The sequence below is a fragment of the Neodiprion lecontei genome, chromosome 1 (genome assembly GCF_021901455.1).
Source record: "Neodiprion lecontei isolate iyNeoLeco1 chromosome 1, iyNeoLeco1.1, whole genome shotgun sequence".
In the NCBI taxonomy this organism is placed as follows: Eukaryota; Metazoa; Arthropoda; class Insecta; order Hymenoptera; family Diprionidae; genus Neodiprion; species Neodiprion lecontei.
Window position 1 is genome coordinate 34,436,618 of NC_060260.1, and position 15,215 is coordinate 34,451,832.

The 15,215-nt window shown below is 49.3% G+C and overlaps 2 protein-coding genes across 3 annotated transcripts in view; both read right to left on the reverse strand.

The window, feature by feature from the left end:
* LOC107223590 (rho GTPase-activating protein 20) overlaps positions 1–15,215 on the reverse strand; it is a 76,714-nt gene that overhangs the window by 37,214 nt on the left and 24,285 nt on the right. Inside the window, exon 1 of one of the 2 annotated variants that reach the window (XM_046746554.1) lies at positions 8,766–8,795. The exons of the other annotated variant lie outside the window; for it this stretch is intronic. Within the exon in view, the coding sequence (XP_046602510.1) occupies positions 8,766–8,780 (15 nt within the window). The 5' untranslated portion in view covers positions 8,781–8,795. Of the gene's footprint in view, positions 1–8,765; positions 8,796–15,215 lie in introns of those variants that run through there. 2 annotated transcript variants of the gene reach the window in all.
* The window catches only part of LOC107223587, a 107,139-nt gene continuing 104,634 nt past the window's right edge, over positions 12,711–15,215 (reverse strand). Inside the window, exon 6 of the mRNA XM_046746568.1 lies at positions 12,711–12,923. Within this exon, the coding sequence (XP_046602524.1) occupies positions 12,906–12,923 (18 nt within the window). The 3' untranslated portion in view covers positions 12,711–12,905. The remainder of the gene's footprint in view (positions 12,924–15,215) is intronic.

Sequence of the window (15,215 nt, forward strand, 5' to 3'; positions counted from 1 at the left end):
CTTTCTCTCTCCCACCCCGATACCGGCGTAATTACTCCTTTATTATTATTTTCATAATTTCCTTTTACGAAGGATTTAGTGCTGGCACAGCATACCGAGACACTTTACGAGGGTGATTAAATTTAATTTCGTTAACCGCGAGAGAGACGCGAGATATGCGCGGAGGCCAGTGATGGTGCACTCGTTTCGACATAAAGCACAGGGAGAGTCTGCGGGAGGGGTCTTTTAATACCGCCTCATCCCGCGCTGCAATTTCTCGATGAACATCGAACCGCACACACCGAGTAGACGAACGCAATTTCGTTCTACGACTCGAGTTCGCTCCGGATTTTATACCTTATAGCTCCGTGCGTAGGTATACGTTATACGGCAATAAGTCACAGCGATGGAAATTACAAACCTGACCAATTAGCCGCTGTCGATGCAAAGAGACCAATCCGCGAGTTGGGTTACAGGCCAGGCACCCGCTACATGAGCGCGGAAAAGCACACACTCACACACACGCGAGATACGCGGAGAAGATGAGCTGCCATAAACTGCTATCAGCTCCGGTATCTAAATTCAGACCTCGAGTTATCCCGGCTGGCCGTCCTTTAACGTTGCGTGTACCGTGAACGCGCGACCACGCGACGCAAATAATAAAGATCGAATATACCGTTTTTCGCGATACCGTGAGCAGGGCAGGAAAATACGTTATGCGTATCTAATACACGGCGTACGATCAACCCGCGACGTTTAACCATCGGTACACGCATGATGATGCACGCCGGATATTACACACTGGAGCACGAACGCGTACCTGTACCTCACACGAGGTAAACCCGCAACACACACGCCGCCGTTGATTGTTATCAATGGTCGCTGGTTATATTGCCAATCGGAGCGGAACCCGGCGACGAACGGGGGGCCGCGGATCGACGCTCGATCGGTATAAGATGATGAATGTAACGAGAGATAAGCGTGATCCTCGACGCTGAGTTTAAGAGGATAGAAGTCGGATAGCTTGAAAGAGAAGGGCGTTATTGCCCTGAGTTTAATACCGCAAGCGGTGAAAACGTCGCCGCATCGCGCCGCGTCGCGTCGTCTTACCAGCCTTGCCTTGCCTTTACTCCTTCCTCGGCTAACCTATAAGCGGAAGAAACGGCAGCATAGAAATTGCAGCGATAGCCTTTTACACCGATGCACCGGGTCCCGATGCGGCGACCGCAGGTGCGCGTTTCCTTTAAGTGTATCACCACCGCAGGACGGAAGGAGCGAATTCTCCAACCCGCGAGCTTCGCTGAGAAACCATTGCGGCACACGTGTGGTAAGGTTCTCGCTCCGTAGGTGCTGCATCGGGTATTTTCCGTTACAGTTTAATTAGCGTTTAATGCTGTGCTCAAACCGAGTTATAACTGCCGGGTGAACGTGCGAAGGGACATAAAATCCGCGTCGTTGCGGACTTAACGGGAGGCTCATCTGCACGGCGTCCACCCTTCTTTCTTAGCACGCTGCGACCATAACCCGACTTGCATAACTCCGAGTATTGTCAGGCCGGGTCCCGCAGGTGAGGGTAAGTTGTGCGAGCACCGGGATATCGCGGTTGCTGCATTCCGCAGTTTATACGGACAGGCCCTGGGTTATGGGCATAATATTACACGCCGACTGCAATCGCAAAGTGTACATATAGAGACTACCGGCACGCCTAGTTTTTCCTCGTTTTTCAGCGTAAGTATACGGTTATTTAATTGACGACTGCAACATCGCTCGGCAAGAAAGAGAACACGGCGGCGGAGACGAAGAATGAAGGTCTGAAAGAGACTGCAGCAGTGTTAAGGGATTAAACCGGCCCGAGTCTGGGGGTTAGGGCAGCTGATCTGAAGAGGAGTCAAATTAAGAGACGTAACTTGGGTGGCCGGGAGAATTAGAGATACCGACTTCTCCGAGGAGGCGGCGAACAAGGGGTGTAACGTTACCGGGCCCATTGACGAGACCCATTAAGTATTATACCGTGGAGCGGTCGCTTCTTCGACGGGGATTATACGTCAGAGTTCCATCGCGTCCGGCGGTGTGGAGACGGGCGAAAAATCTTTTCCACAAAAGAATCTATGCCTAAAGTTTAAAAGTGCCCCGAGCGAATCGAGAAAATTCCACTCGAGTTCGGCGGCTGCACGCTTGAAACGCATTGTGTGGTGTTGGGTGTAACGTTACTAAATCTCTCGACTATAACGGATGGGAGAAGATCGGCATGGAAATTACTTTTAAGTAACTAATGAGTCGTCGACGGGCGTATACGTACGTAACGTTGTACGTGCAAAGGTCGCGGCGAGGTGAAGGTCTGATAAGAAAATATACGATCTTCACACGGATGAGAGACATTGAAACTTCCTGAACGACGTGTCGTAGTTGTTATACACGAATAGTTCAAACATCGTTCGTGTAAATGTTTTTTTACTTCACCTGATCGTCGGTCGCGGCGAGGAGATTAGTTACCTAAAAGTTCGACTTTTATGCCGGTTCAAAATCTTTCCACGAACAGCTTGCTTATCTGCGAGTATTATATGCCTAGGCGATGTGTTATTTGGACGTTTCAGATCTCGGTATTTATACGTAATACGTGTACGAGATAATTGGTATACGTTTTCGTGAGCAACACGAGTCTTCTCTAAACACGAGGTGCACTACGTACCGTTATCGCTTCGGCCCACCTCCACCTTTCGCCTTCTCTTCTTTCTCCTCCTCCTCGTTCTCCTCTTTCGTACGCGAGGGCGATTCGTAGAAGTTGCGAGATAAATATTTGCCTAATGGAAAGATACCCGGACCGGACCGCGTACCGTGTAGACGGTAAACACTGGCAATAACGCTCACGCGATTACTTCTCGTCAGGCGTCGAGGTCCCACCAAATGGCTATTCGTAACCAGAGATTTGCTTGTTAACGCCCAAAGATTACCTCGAGTTATTGCAAACTTTCGGGACGAACGAGGAATTCCAAACGATTTGACGACCATTTGAGGTGCTGGAATCCTGTCTGCTTACGCTCCGACATGACACGGCAAAAGCTTTTTCTAAACACGATAAAGGATTGTCTCGGTAGCGATTATTCAAAACGCTCATATGACCCCTCCAAGTTACAGGAAATTTAAAAATCGAATGAATGTATTTGATTACCGTTACGGTAAGATCGGTAAGGTGTCGTACTTCGTGTTGTTTTGAAACAAGAATTTCCCGTAGCTGTGAAAATAATTATACAGCGAGGGTGGTTCGGAGCAAAACAGAGGTAAGATTAAAGTGGCGTTCAGTGTGTCCGAAGCAAACGGTTTTCAAACAGCTCAAACGAGTCGAATTGATTTCTCAGCGTTATACAGCTACAACAACTCCGAAGTCGAGAGGTTTCTTTTCTTAACTTCGTGCGCAGGGTACCATCTACGGTTAATCTCTTAAGGTCTGGCGAGGCACTCGAAGCCCTGGAAGAAGAAGCAGACTAACCGAAGAGTTGTGAAATTGACTGGCCAGCGTGGCGTGTACTTATACCGTATACATGCATGTACACAGAATCACATATAAGCACATCCATATCACTTGAGCATCCCTTCGCGGCTGGCTGTTTTCGAGTGTTTATTTACGTATTTTTTCGAACGCAAAGTGGTGCATTGATTGCCCGATTTGCCGGCAAGGGTCGAGTGCAGCGGGCCAACAGGGGCTTAACTTATCTTCTCGAATAAGATTCTGATCCCCGAGTCTCGTTGCGTATTGCACAACGACCAAAACGAACCCCGCGAAAGAATTAATCCCGGCGAGTGATTTGGGACCGGTGGATAAGAAGGGGACCCCTCGGTGTACCCGTCGTGACATTTTACCGGCGCAACAAAGTTGCTTTGTCCGGTTCCTCGGCCGCGGACCACCGAGCTTGGACCAGCGGAGCTTCGACTCCGAAGGTTCAATGTGTCCATCACGTCATCCGCAGTTTCTTTTTATCTCGAGGTATAACCGTGCAACAACTCGGGGTCCCCCGAGGCCAAGCGGAGGCGGTTTCCTCCGGAGTTTGCGCATTTATTATTTCCACATCCACGAGTCGAACTGCAACCGTGCACCGGATCTCGCACACATCGGCAAATGGTCCTGCAGCAGCAGCTCCTCACCTCCGCGGAACGGAATCGGCCTGCCGTAGGTGCATTCAAGGCGTGCACGTGAATGCGCGCGTGTTGAATCGAGGTGGGGTACTGACCGCACATTCCACCGAGAGGTGACCGCCTCGGATCTCATGCTCGGCCGTCGCCACACACGAGTTCACGGATGCTGCTTACACGTTGGTAGGTGGGACCCGCGATAGACGCGCGTATCGTAGTCGAGTATACGTACATTTATCCGTCGTAGCATCTGCAGTCTGTGCGTACCTGCTACAGGCGTACCAGCCCTCGGGATATTGACGGACGCCGTACGCCGGATCGGCAGGATTGGTGAACGACGCGAGGGTTGATTGCTTCGTTTTGTCGGCTTTTCATCGGAAGCACGTCACTGGGAATACCTCGCGATGGTAACAGGAGGTAACATCACTGCCAGAACGACGCAAACCAGACGCGAAATGTACCGCGTATTTTGAGGGGTCGTTATTGGATCGGGTGTCGCTGCTGATTCTGGACGCCGTGCCGACATTTGCCTGGTTCAGGATCGACGCTGCGGCTCGCTGTTATCCACATTCCAGAATCGTCATTTTACCGTATACCAAAGCGCGTAACGCGAGCTTCAGATCACCAAACTCCTGAATCGTAATACCACCAAAATCGTATACCTATTCTTTAAACAACAAAACGTATTGCTACCGTCTTGTCCGTTATCTCGGGAGTATTTTTCTCTGCTGGAGAAGTGAGCGTTTTATACCGGAACGATAGCTAGCGTGTAACATTACAGGCAACTTGGTAAAATAGACAGATGGATGGATATTTTTATTTTATCCACAGCGATGTTGGACAAGATGGAAAGCAATCGAAGCAGGTAAATAGAGGTAAATTTTTTTTTTAAAGAGAAAAGTAGCTTATTTTATAAACGGTACTAGAATTGTGATCCATGTTTGATTCGTCTGTTCTACGTGATCGGTGGAAAGAACATTACAGCTAATTGTACCAGTCGCATGGTGGAAGAGTGTTACAAGCCGTTTCCAGCTCGTCGTGCTCCGAGCTCGGGTAAATTGATCGGTTTTCCGGTGAGCAAAGCTGATTAGATACCGTTCTTACCATCGCAGACGGGAACTAGCCGATGTAGGTATAAAGCGTAACGAGACAATACGTTGTTAGAACGGTAAGAGTGATTAATGAAAAAACAAAATGAGAAACGATCAGCCGGCGTGTAGTAGAGAGAAAAAATTATGGAAGAGGTTTATCGTCGTATAACGAGAGATCACGGCAAATGGCGGGACCGTTTCACCGTTGCGCGAACGCGTCAAGATTAACCGATCATCGTCATTAGTGATACGCGTACGAAAATGAGGAAATCCCGATACACGAGAAGGGCGAAATCCGAAAGAGTGAGAGCTGTGGATAAAAATTAATTACGCGGTAAACGTATACAACGCGAGGAGGTTTTGACCTCGCGCATTCCACGTTTCACCTGCACCGGGTTCTTCGAACTCGATAAAAATTGTAACCGTTGCAATTACGCGGAAAGAACCGCCACGTATAATTCCATTGTAAGTTCCAGTGTGTTGTTTATCCTACGTTACACTCTCGGTGCACGAGCGTTGTCCAACGCAATGGCAGGTACGGTGAATAAATAATTACAGCTAGTACGGTGTAGTATTGGGTATCCCCGATACGTTACAGACTTTCGTTCTTCGTGCGTGTATACACAGGTACTACTCACCGAAGTTTCAATTTTCATGAAACGCATCCGAGAACCTGTATCTACACTGCTACCCAAGCCGACCACTCTAGGCCACATAACTTTTACTGATTTCACTCTCTCTCTCTCTCTCTCTCTCTCTCTCTCTCTCTCTCTCTCTCTCTCTCTCTCTCTCTCGCCCATGATACGAGTTGAACTTGCGTCAAATAACAGACAAGCCGCATTTGACGCTTTAATGCTGCGAACTGAACTGAACTGAACGCGTTTATCGCACTTCCAGCGTCATCGCATCACGGCTCGTTGTGAACGTATTTAAAGTAGAGGTACATATAAGTAATATAAGAAGAACTGGACCGAGAAGCACTCATCGCTCGACGAATGAGGCACGGGCGATAAATTTGGAAGCAGAGAGTACGGGAATAAGTAGATAGGTAAATAAAAGGATGAAAGAGTTGAAAAAGTTTAAGGTGCAGGAAAAAGGAACCCCGCGCGTATGCTCTTATGAACCGCCGTTGTTGCACCGACGGACGATAAATTCTCCGAGCTAATCATACGAACGGGGGCCACTCTTCGCCGGAATGATACATATCCGAGGGGTTTATAGGTCTACGACGTACCCTATGGACACGTTCCGGCGTGGGAGGAATAAAACACATTTATGTACGCAACAAACAGCTCGCCCGCATTCTAGCCTAGATCCATCGGTCGGTTACCGGTCCTGTACGGTTGCTCCGGCCGAGCAAGCCGGCAATAAACAAGAGCCGATTTTTCGCCGAACGGCACAAGCGGTATGCGCCCATGGCGCGCGGCTTGTTCGGGTTTTTTCAAAAATGTAAAATCTCACTCCGTGAACGCTGAACAATGCGATAACGCCTGCGGCTCGAGTTGACGCTTATAATATTGCATCCCGTGTTCGGCGACGCCCTTCTCTCGTGTCCCTTTCTCCCGAATTCCGCAGTTTGTATAATATACTGTACTTACACGCAATACCGGATATTCCCGCAGCGGCGGAGAGTTACTTTCAGCTGCGGCGTCAGAAATCGAAAGGCCGTGATATATGTATACTGCATGTGAAAAAATGCATAATTCTACGGGTCCCCGCGGCCACAGACTTCCGCGATAATAATTAGTCAAGCCTTTACTTTCGATTTCTCCTCTCAGGGTTCGCGAACGCCGCCGCCGCGCGATTCCGCATCACCGTCGACTGACGAGAAACTACGTGTAATTTCCGGTCGATCGGTTCGCATGCTGCTCAACTCGACTCTACGACTGTACTCGCGGACCGTTGACGCTTATCGTATTTCCGGTGACCGGTAGAACCTGTTCCTTGCCCCGACCCTCGCCCCGATGTTCCTTCTCCACCCCCCCTCATGCACCGCATCCTCCACCGCCGCTCGCTCTTTATGCGACAAAATTAGTGGTAATACTTCTGACAAATCTACAACCACTAATTGCGTTGTACAAGGGTTGTTGTCGATTTTTATGATCCGACGGAAATTCCACCTCGCTCTGGACTCCGAGGTGAAAGAAATTCGCAACAGCTGCTTGAAAATACAACACAGCAAAAACGAAGGGGAAGAAGAAGAAGCGAATCGGCACAGCCTGGCGGGGATGAAGAGGACTCGACGCTTCAATCTGCTGCGGAGCGAATGATCCCGATCTTGTCATTCCGAAGTTAATAAGCCGGTAATTGTAGCCTGTATTTTATCACGCGGTCGGTCCGCCTGGCGTCTTCGGTCTTTGGGCCCATTTAAGAATCCAGTAACGCCGTCTGTCCGCGGGTGATTGGTTGGCTGGTTTGTTGGCCGGTTGGCCGTAGCGTGGCACTAGACAATCATCCCATTAGGCAACGATTCCGCCATAAAATACACCGGTGACCTTCCAAGGCCTACGGCTTTCGTGTATATTTACAAGCGGCACTCCTACGATCATTCAGGCCTGCAGCCAGGCTGCCACAGATGCAGTTACAAGGCTCGTTTTCAACATTTCTCCCGTTTCTTTCTTAAATTTCATCGTCTCTCTCTCCCGCGTTATTTTCTCGTCTCGTCGTTTTTCTTTCTCGGACGCCTACGTTAATTAATCATACCACCTCGCGAGATTGAGGCACGCAAGTATACGCGTACCTACCGAAGGACCAACTTCTTGCATTACGGCCATTAACCTAACGGTTTGTTAATAAAACAGAGCGTTGCTCGTTTCTTGTAATATTTTCAGTTTTATGCACGGCGTGTGTGTAGGTATGTCCGCAATATCTTACTACAAACCGACATGACTGCAGCACAGTCCCGTATCTGCGAAGCGTAGTCGTTACGTGGATTTAACAGGTTGTTTACGTGGCTCAGAGAATACCGGCGAAGAGGCTCGGCATCTATCCGCATTCCATCGCCGTTGGTATACAACTATCGACTGCGTCAAGCATCGAATGAATCTTGGATGATGATCGCGGTTTATCCCGACGATTGTTCTCCGCAGTGCTCGATCACCGATACTTCGCAATATACACTATTAATCGTCCATGCGACTATTTTTTCTCCACTTCTGCAGACACCAGTAAAAACCTACGCGTATAGCGGATGACGATAGATGTAGAATGTCAGGCCCATGTTTCAACGACGTTTCGCCGACTCCGTCGAGGTGTCATGCCCCCCTACGATCGCGATGCCTGACGAATATGTTGCCGGATAAAAAAAAGAAGGAGTTTAGACAGAATCATCAACGTTCGTTCGAAGATCGTAAAAACTCGGCTTGACAACAAGTAACGAGAACAGACTCACTGACTGACTGATGACGCGTTAACGGGCGTGGTAAAAAGTGTACAACATGGTGGTTGCTTCATTATACACTGTAATAACATCACACGTGCCGTGAATTAATTCGGTCCTTCGACGCGGTCCTGTCAAGTCAAAAATCATTGAAATAAACTTTAACCGATATAATCAGACATACTAACCCATATCGTCGACATGATCGATCCATCCGTGGTCGACGAAACGGCCGCAACGGCGTTCAATCCCGATCGGACATAAATGTATGCACGAACCGTCATCGGGGACGCCTCGAGCACCGTGTACGCAGGGGCGGAACTCGACCTGGACCTTTGGTACCCACATCTGCTTATTTCTGAGGCGAGACTCCGACGGCGATGTCATCCTCGTGCCGCGCGCATTGTTGGATCGCATGAATTTATTATCGACGAGGCACACCCGTCCCACCGAAAGGTCGTCTAGTCGCACGACTGACCCACATATGGTTGTAATCGCGGTGCTGGAACGAGGCTACAACGCTGCAACCTTTGAGACGAGGCAAGAATTTGAGTCAGGCACGCGTGTACCTATCATTCATATACACCTGTGCAGAAAACCTGCAGTGACTACCCGACGCGAGCCGGGTTCGTGATGAAATTAAATCCGCAGAAGCTGCAGCTTCGTTGGTTATACCGATACAATACCAGTTTGCATTTACACGCGATTTTAATCATCGACTAGCGTGGCTATTTGCGCGAGTCATTGCTCGTAATAGAGCCGAGGGGCGTTTCCGATTCTCTATTTTGTTTTTTCTTCTATTTCTTTCGCATTGCGGGTATAATTATCGTGTTTGCTTTTCACAGTTGGATATGCACCGCAGCTGTGATTTTTCTGTCTTTGTATACGGAGTTTCGTTTCGCTCGATTTTTCTCTCTCGTAGGCCTCACTTTCTGTTCCCTACACCGCGTAGGTAGATGTTTCCGATTCGTTACCTCCACTCGTCACACGACGGCAACGTTTCCTTGAACGTACAACAACATTTTTGTCGTACACAAAAGTTGAATGCCAGTCTTTTCATTTCCGAAAATTATAGCGACAGTTGGCTTTCTCCAAACTTCCCTCAGAGCGAAACTCTCAAAGATTTGTCTTTCAAAGGTGCGACTTTGTGATTCTGAAAAGTCAGGATTCACGATCACTTGTCAAGAGAACGATTTGGAAAAATAAACGAATCGATTCGTACAACGTGCTGCGGTATTAAAATTAGGTACTCAGGCTTTTAATCTGACCCATATCTTTCGGCACGAGAAGCGATCACCGTAGAGTCCTTATAAGGTATATCTAAACCATGCGGCTATGCGTGGGATGCACGCGACGAGCCGAGAGTGCGGGTGCGATTGTTGAGGCATAGCTTTTGGAGGAATCGTTGCATGCGCGCAGGACGAATCGAAGGTGAATAAAACAGAAGGATGCGAACAATGTGACAGAGGAGAGTTATTAATAGCGGGTAGACCGAGCGGGTATTGGCATAGGTAGACGTACACCGCAGGCTCGTTTACTTCCCATTCCTGTGCACGACGGGCATTAAACTTTGCTTGTTTCACGTTGTCGATTTTCAACTCGTGCGTCGTCCATTATTATTCTTCTTGTTGGGCATCAGCTATTACTCCCGGAGGCATCGGCGCCAGTCTAAATCTCGGCGTGGCGGCGGTGGCGCGTTGCACGTTCACCGGATAATACGTCATTAACGGACACCTCGGTCACGGAGCGCGAGAAGAGAAGGCGCTCTCCTCCAGGTGTGCGAAGGTAGGTATGGGTACGACGGGGTAGACGCGCATACGCGACAAGATGCGATAAACCGTGAACCACCGAGTGTCGCGTGTGTGAACCATGAGACATGGGTGTGCGTGAGTGAGGCTGCGAGCAAGGCGGGTAACAACTCGTGTAAAACCGTTCGACGAGAAAGATGTACTACCATACGGGCACCTGGACTTTTGCCCTTGGGATCCCGACGTGCGTCTCTTAAGACACCTAGTTAACAACCTACGGGCGGAGGCGCGAACGCGTCTTTATCACTCCGAAGGAGCAGCCCGCGCGGGTTCCTGAACACGACGCAAGCAATGGGGCTCCGTAACGCAAGTCCGAGTGGTCTTGGTTTATCGCGTAACCGAACTAACGGTAGGTCTCGACACCCGTGTAACCGCCTCCGCTTGTAAACGCACATACCCCTCATGTTCCCCGGAATGTCGAGAGGGTATTGTACGACGGCGGTGGGCGTCGTGGCGTCGCGGGGTTACGCGAAGGATATCGCGAAACGAACGCGTGGGTTCCACATTGTATGCACATTCCTCGGCAATCGTCGCGCGGCTTGCGTCTTCGACGCTAAGTGTTACCAATCGGTCGTAAATCATTCGGGCTAAAATTACCCCGCGACGTCCGCGTTGCACTCGCAGCGAAACCCGGTAGGTGCGGAAGGTAATTCACGCGGACACGTTGCACCGGTACCCGAACAACTCGGCACTGATTGCGCGTCGAGCGTGATGCATAATTTGTTATAAGGATTAAAAATTACCGGTGCGTAGGTAGGACGCGAATCGAGGGTAAAAGCTGGTGGAAATTTTCGAATGGTAGACACGTTTAATCGAAGAATCGCCTCGCCGCAAAGAGGATCGACCTTCCTGTGTGTGGCTCAAACAAAGCACGATCATTCCTTTTCCTCCGTGCTGCGAATAGTCATGGGCAGGAATAGGACAACTAATAACTATACTATATGGAATGCGGTAGCATACTGCGCAGGGTCTGTTCGAGGTATGGTATATTCATCACGTTTCTTCTCTTTTTGGCATGCGAGCGGCATTGGCTGCGGGTATATATAAGGTACGTGTAGATTGTTAGGCCAAAGAGGATCTTCTCCTCCTCTGCTTCGTAACTCTTAGTGACTTTTTCTCCTCCTCCATCTATCTCTCTCTCTCTCTCTCTTTCCCTCTCTCTCTGTATCTTTTCCGAGGGAGCCTTCCAACTCTCGGACCTCCTGGACCCCGCGGACCTTTCTTCCAGACCTCTTCGCGAGCCGGGGGGTTAAGTCCTGCGACCCGCATATAACTGTTGATCGTGACTGAGATCCTTTTGAAATTCTCTGCAAGCCTGCGGAATCATTTGGTTATACTGTTACTGCGATCGATGTCCACGACGCGTTCTTCCGAACGATAGTATCCGTAAGTACTACATCGCGACCAAGATGTGACATCCTGATCCTGGCAACGAGGCAACTTCGTTAGGGAATACGCGACGGATGTTCAGCGGCGACTGAAACACCCCGGGTGTTTGGGAGGCAAAGGTGACAAGAGCCGACGAGGAAGAGAACGGGCCCAGTTTAATGTCATTGGTCACGGTTGGGCGTGCGGTCAATTGCCCGATACGTATAGTTTTTTGCAAACGAGGATTCCGTACTCCCGGGCGGACCCGCTATGCGCGATTCAAGTGTCGGTGGGGGCCGAGGATGGTTATTCGATCGGTTCGCCGTCCGTCGGTTGCAGAAGTCTTCTGCAGGTTGCAGGCTGCAGGATGGCGGCGGCGGCGGTGGCGGCAGAACGAATCCCCGGTAATTCAATACCCGGGTGTTTTTCCTCGGGCATATTGCCACGTCCTGTGTTGTATCTCATCGGGGTTTGTTTTTCGACAAAAAGATTCGTCTTGTTCCTAGAACTTGGATTATTACGGACCGTTTCTTCTTCGTTTCTCCGTCCATCAACACTCCCTGCACGAAACTCGGCTAGCTTGACTCATACAAACTTACGCGCTGTCGATGCAGCTTGGAAAACACACACGTCATCCCGTTCGTACGCATACATGTAAGACGGTCAAAAGTCAGCCGAGATGGAATGCCCTTATTAAATGTAGATTACACCGAGTCACAGACACGCGTTCCTTTCCTGCACGATAATGAAAATTACAGTGATCTCTTGCCGAGGAACAGAACGAATCGTCCTTCTGTCTCGACTCGGAGAAGAACGGACCGACTGCAATCTGCTCCAAATCGTTTCGACTTCTCGGCCCGTCTTAAACCAAGGCAATTACACAATGCTGTTGTAGCCGGATCCGCGAAGTGGCGCCTTTCTCAAAGCCCGAAAATCATTTGCCCGCATTGTACGCGGAAATTGCGCCCATGGCAGCGTAATTTCCTATAATACGAATTCCGAACATTCTGAATACTGAAAAATATTATCCTTAACGCCGCAAGATAAGTAGGATGAATACGGGGTACAATTATAACGGTTGTTTGTCTACTCACGACCAGGGTTTAGTTTCGCACAGTGCCTTCGACGGCTAATAGACGAAAGAAGATTGCATCAAACGCAGTGGCTTACCTGAAACAGAAAATACGGAAAAGCTATAAACGGTGCAAAGTTCAAACGCCAGGTTTCCTCTGCTGTCGTGGCGTTTATGTCTTGGCTGTAAGTAATTAGTAACGGGAACGTTTGTGTGTACATTAGACACGTTTCACACTCTACGTTACCTCTCCGCATTCGGAACAAGTGAGTATTACTCCGGTGAATTTCAAGGCCAAATTACGGGGACCTCGAACGGTCTAACTAAATCGAGCCCGAGAAGCATTGGGAACAATGCTTCGTTGGCCTGGCTCGAAGGCGGTTCACCACGTGAATAAGCATAAGCCAGCTTTACTAATCCGGTTATTGCAATCGGCGCAGATAGTTGCAATTCCTTCGAAAGATGGAGGCATAAACATAAAGGACTTTCAAAACTGGGAACGCGAGAAGCCTCCTTTCGAAGAGTCGAATGAATTTTCCTTCGTCCTCGGAGTAGCGGGCAGAGGAATGACAGTTGGGGCATCGGAGATCCAGGAGCATCTGCTCGAGCATCTGCCCCATTGCCCGGGGTGGGACAAGCCAAGCCCGTAACGTAATAGCCGAGTCTAGACACGAGCTGAATCGGCGTTTCCTCAAAATTCTTTAAAAAAAGAAGAAGGAGAAAAAAAAAAGAAACGAAACGCTGGGCCGAGAAGAGAAGGGAATTCGGAAAGGGAGAAGCGTGCGTGGAGGACGCGAAAGGCGACGTAAGGTCGTTTTCTCGGTCGTCCGCAAAAGTGGGAACGAGATTATCACCACGAAGAACCTGACGCCCGAGTGGCGGGTAATCGGGAGCCGCGGGTTCAGCCGAAGACGAGTCAGGGAACCGGGTTGAGGGAAGATAAAAAAAAAAATCATCTGTGTAATTATTCGGAGCGAAGGCCATCTTGTGCGTTACGGAGGCGACCTGCCGTGTGCGAGCGTCGATGCGTTAACACGTGCGTGTGCGTCGACGTAGGTTCGTGTTCATGTATTAACCCGCAGAAGCGGAGAAACCCGAAGAGGAGGAGAGACTCGTTCTCGTTGTACCGGCCCGACGCGGAATCCTCTGGAATTCCAGTTGCGCGCGGGGTTCGCCTGGTCCTCTCTTTATCCGCATATTATTTTCATCCAAATTCGAGAAGTTTGTTTGCGGTTGGTGAATTGCGCGTGTAGTACGCGTAATAAGTAGCTAGTGATCGACGAAAAAAGAATTCATCGTCGACTTTACGGCGGGTAAGAACCGTCAGGTACGAGTTCCAAGTTTGCGGAACTAAGCATGGAAATGTTCGTATGAAACCGATGGGGAAAGTCACAGTGAAGCTGAATTCTTCGCGAGGTATCTAAAAGTTCACCGCAGTCTTCGAAAACGTCGTGCGTCAAGTGCTTGTTCACAATCTCACGGCGATATTTTCACGTTCAAACGAATTCCGCCCTTGAAGCTCCAAGGCAGCCAGCCAGGAACCTTCGTAAGGCTTTACATCGATCGGTGGGTAAATAAGATTGGATCAAGAGGAAGTTAAGTTGAGTTCGATTAGGTCGGGTCAGTAGTACCCTTTTGCCAAAACGCATTCACGAGGCGACTGGGCGGTAGAATGAACCATGAATCTCTACATCAAATTTCGTTACATTCATTTTTACTCTTGTTTTGCAAATTTCTTTCCACCGTTGACAAAGAGCAGCGTTGGAAAAATTTACGATTATTTCTTACTCGCATTGAATCATACAGAATAATGTTTTTGATCAAGACAACAACGATCAAGAAGTACTTCGATGTAATTTGTATATCCTCCTGTCTGCAGCAATAATTGATAGTTACTGAAAATGTCGACCACCAGATCAGAACTCGATTTCGATTCGCTTCCACACAGCTGAACCGGACAACTGCGAATTGCAAATATCCTATCCGAGGGGAACAATAAAAGGCAAACGTCCCTTCGGAACTCGGTGTTCTTTGTGTGGGTAAGCGGCCTTTTCGCATCCCGTGATTCGTTCCGCGAACGTTTCAGGTGGAATTCGCACGCGTGGGGCTCACAATTTGCTTATAACTCGCGGTATCTTAGCCGCGATGTGCGAGCCTGTAGGACAGCCTGGCGATGCGGAGGGAAAGGAAGACCGAGGTAGGAGAGGACGGGCCGCAAACTCGTTATATGCGGTGCTCATTCAGGACTTTGGTAAAAAATTTTATTCTCAATGGAGGCGTCGAGCTGCGAAGAGCCGGGAGTTGGGCCTTGGTTTTAGCAGCTCGTCCGCAAACCGCCGCAGCGTCCTCACGTTTCTTCGATATTTACGGTGCCCTTTCCTTTTTTTATC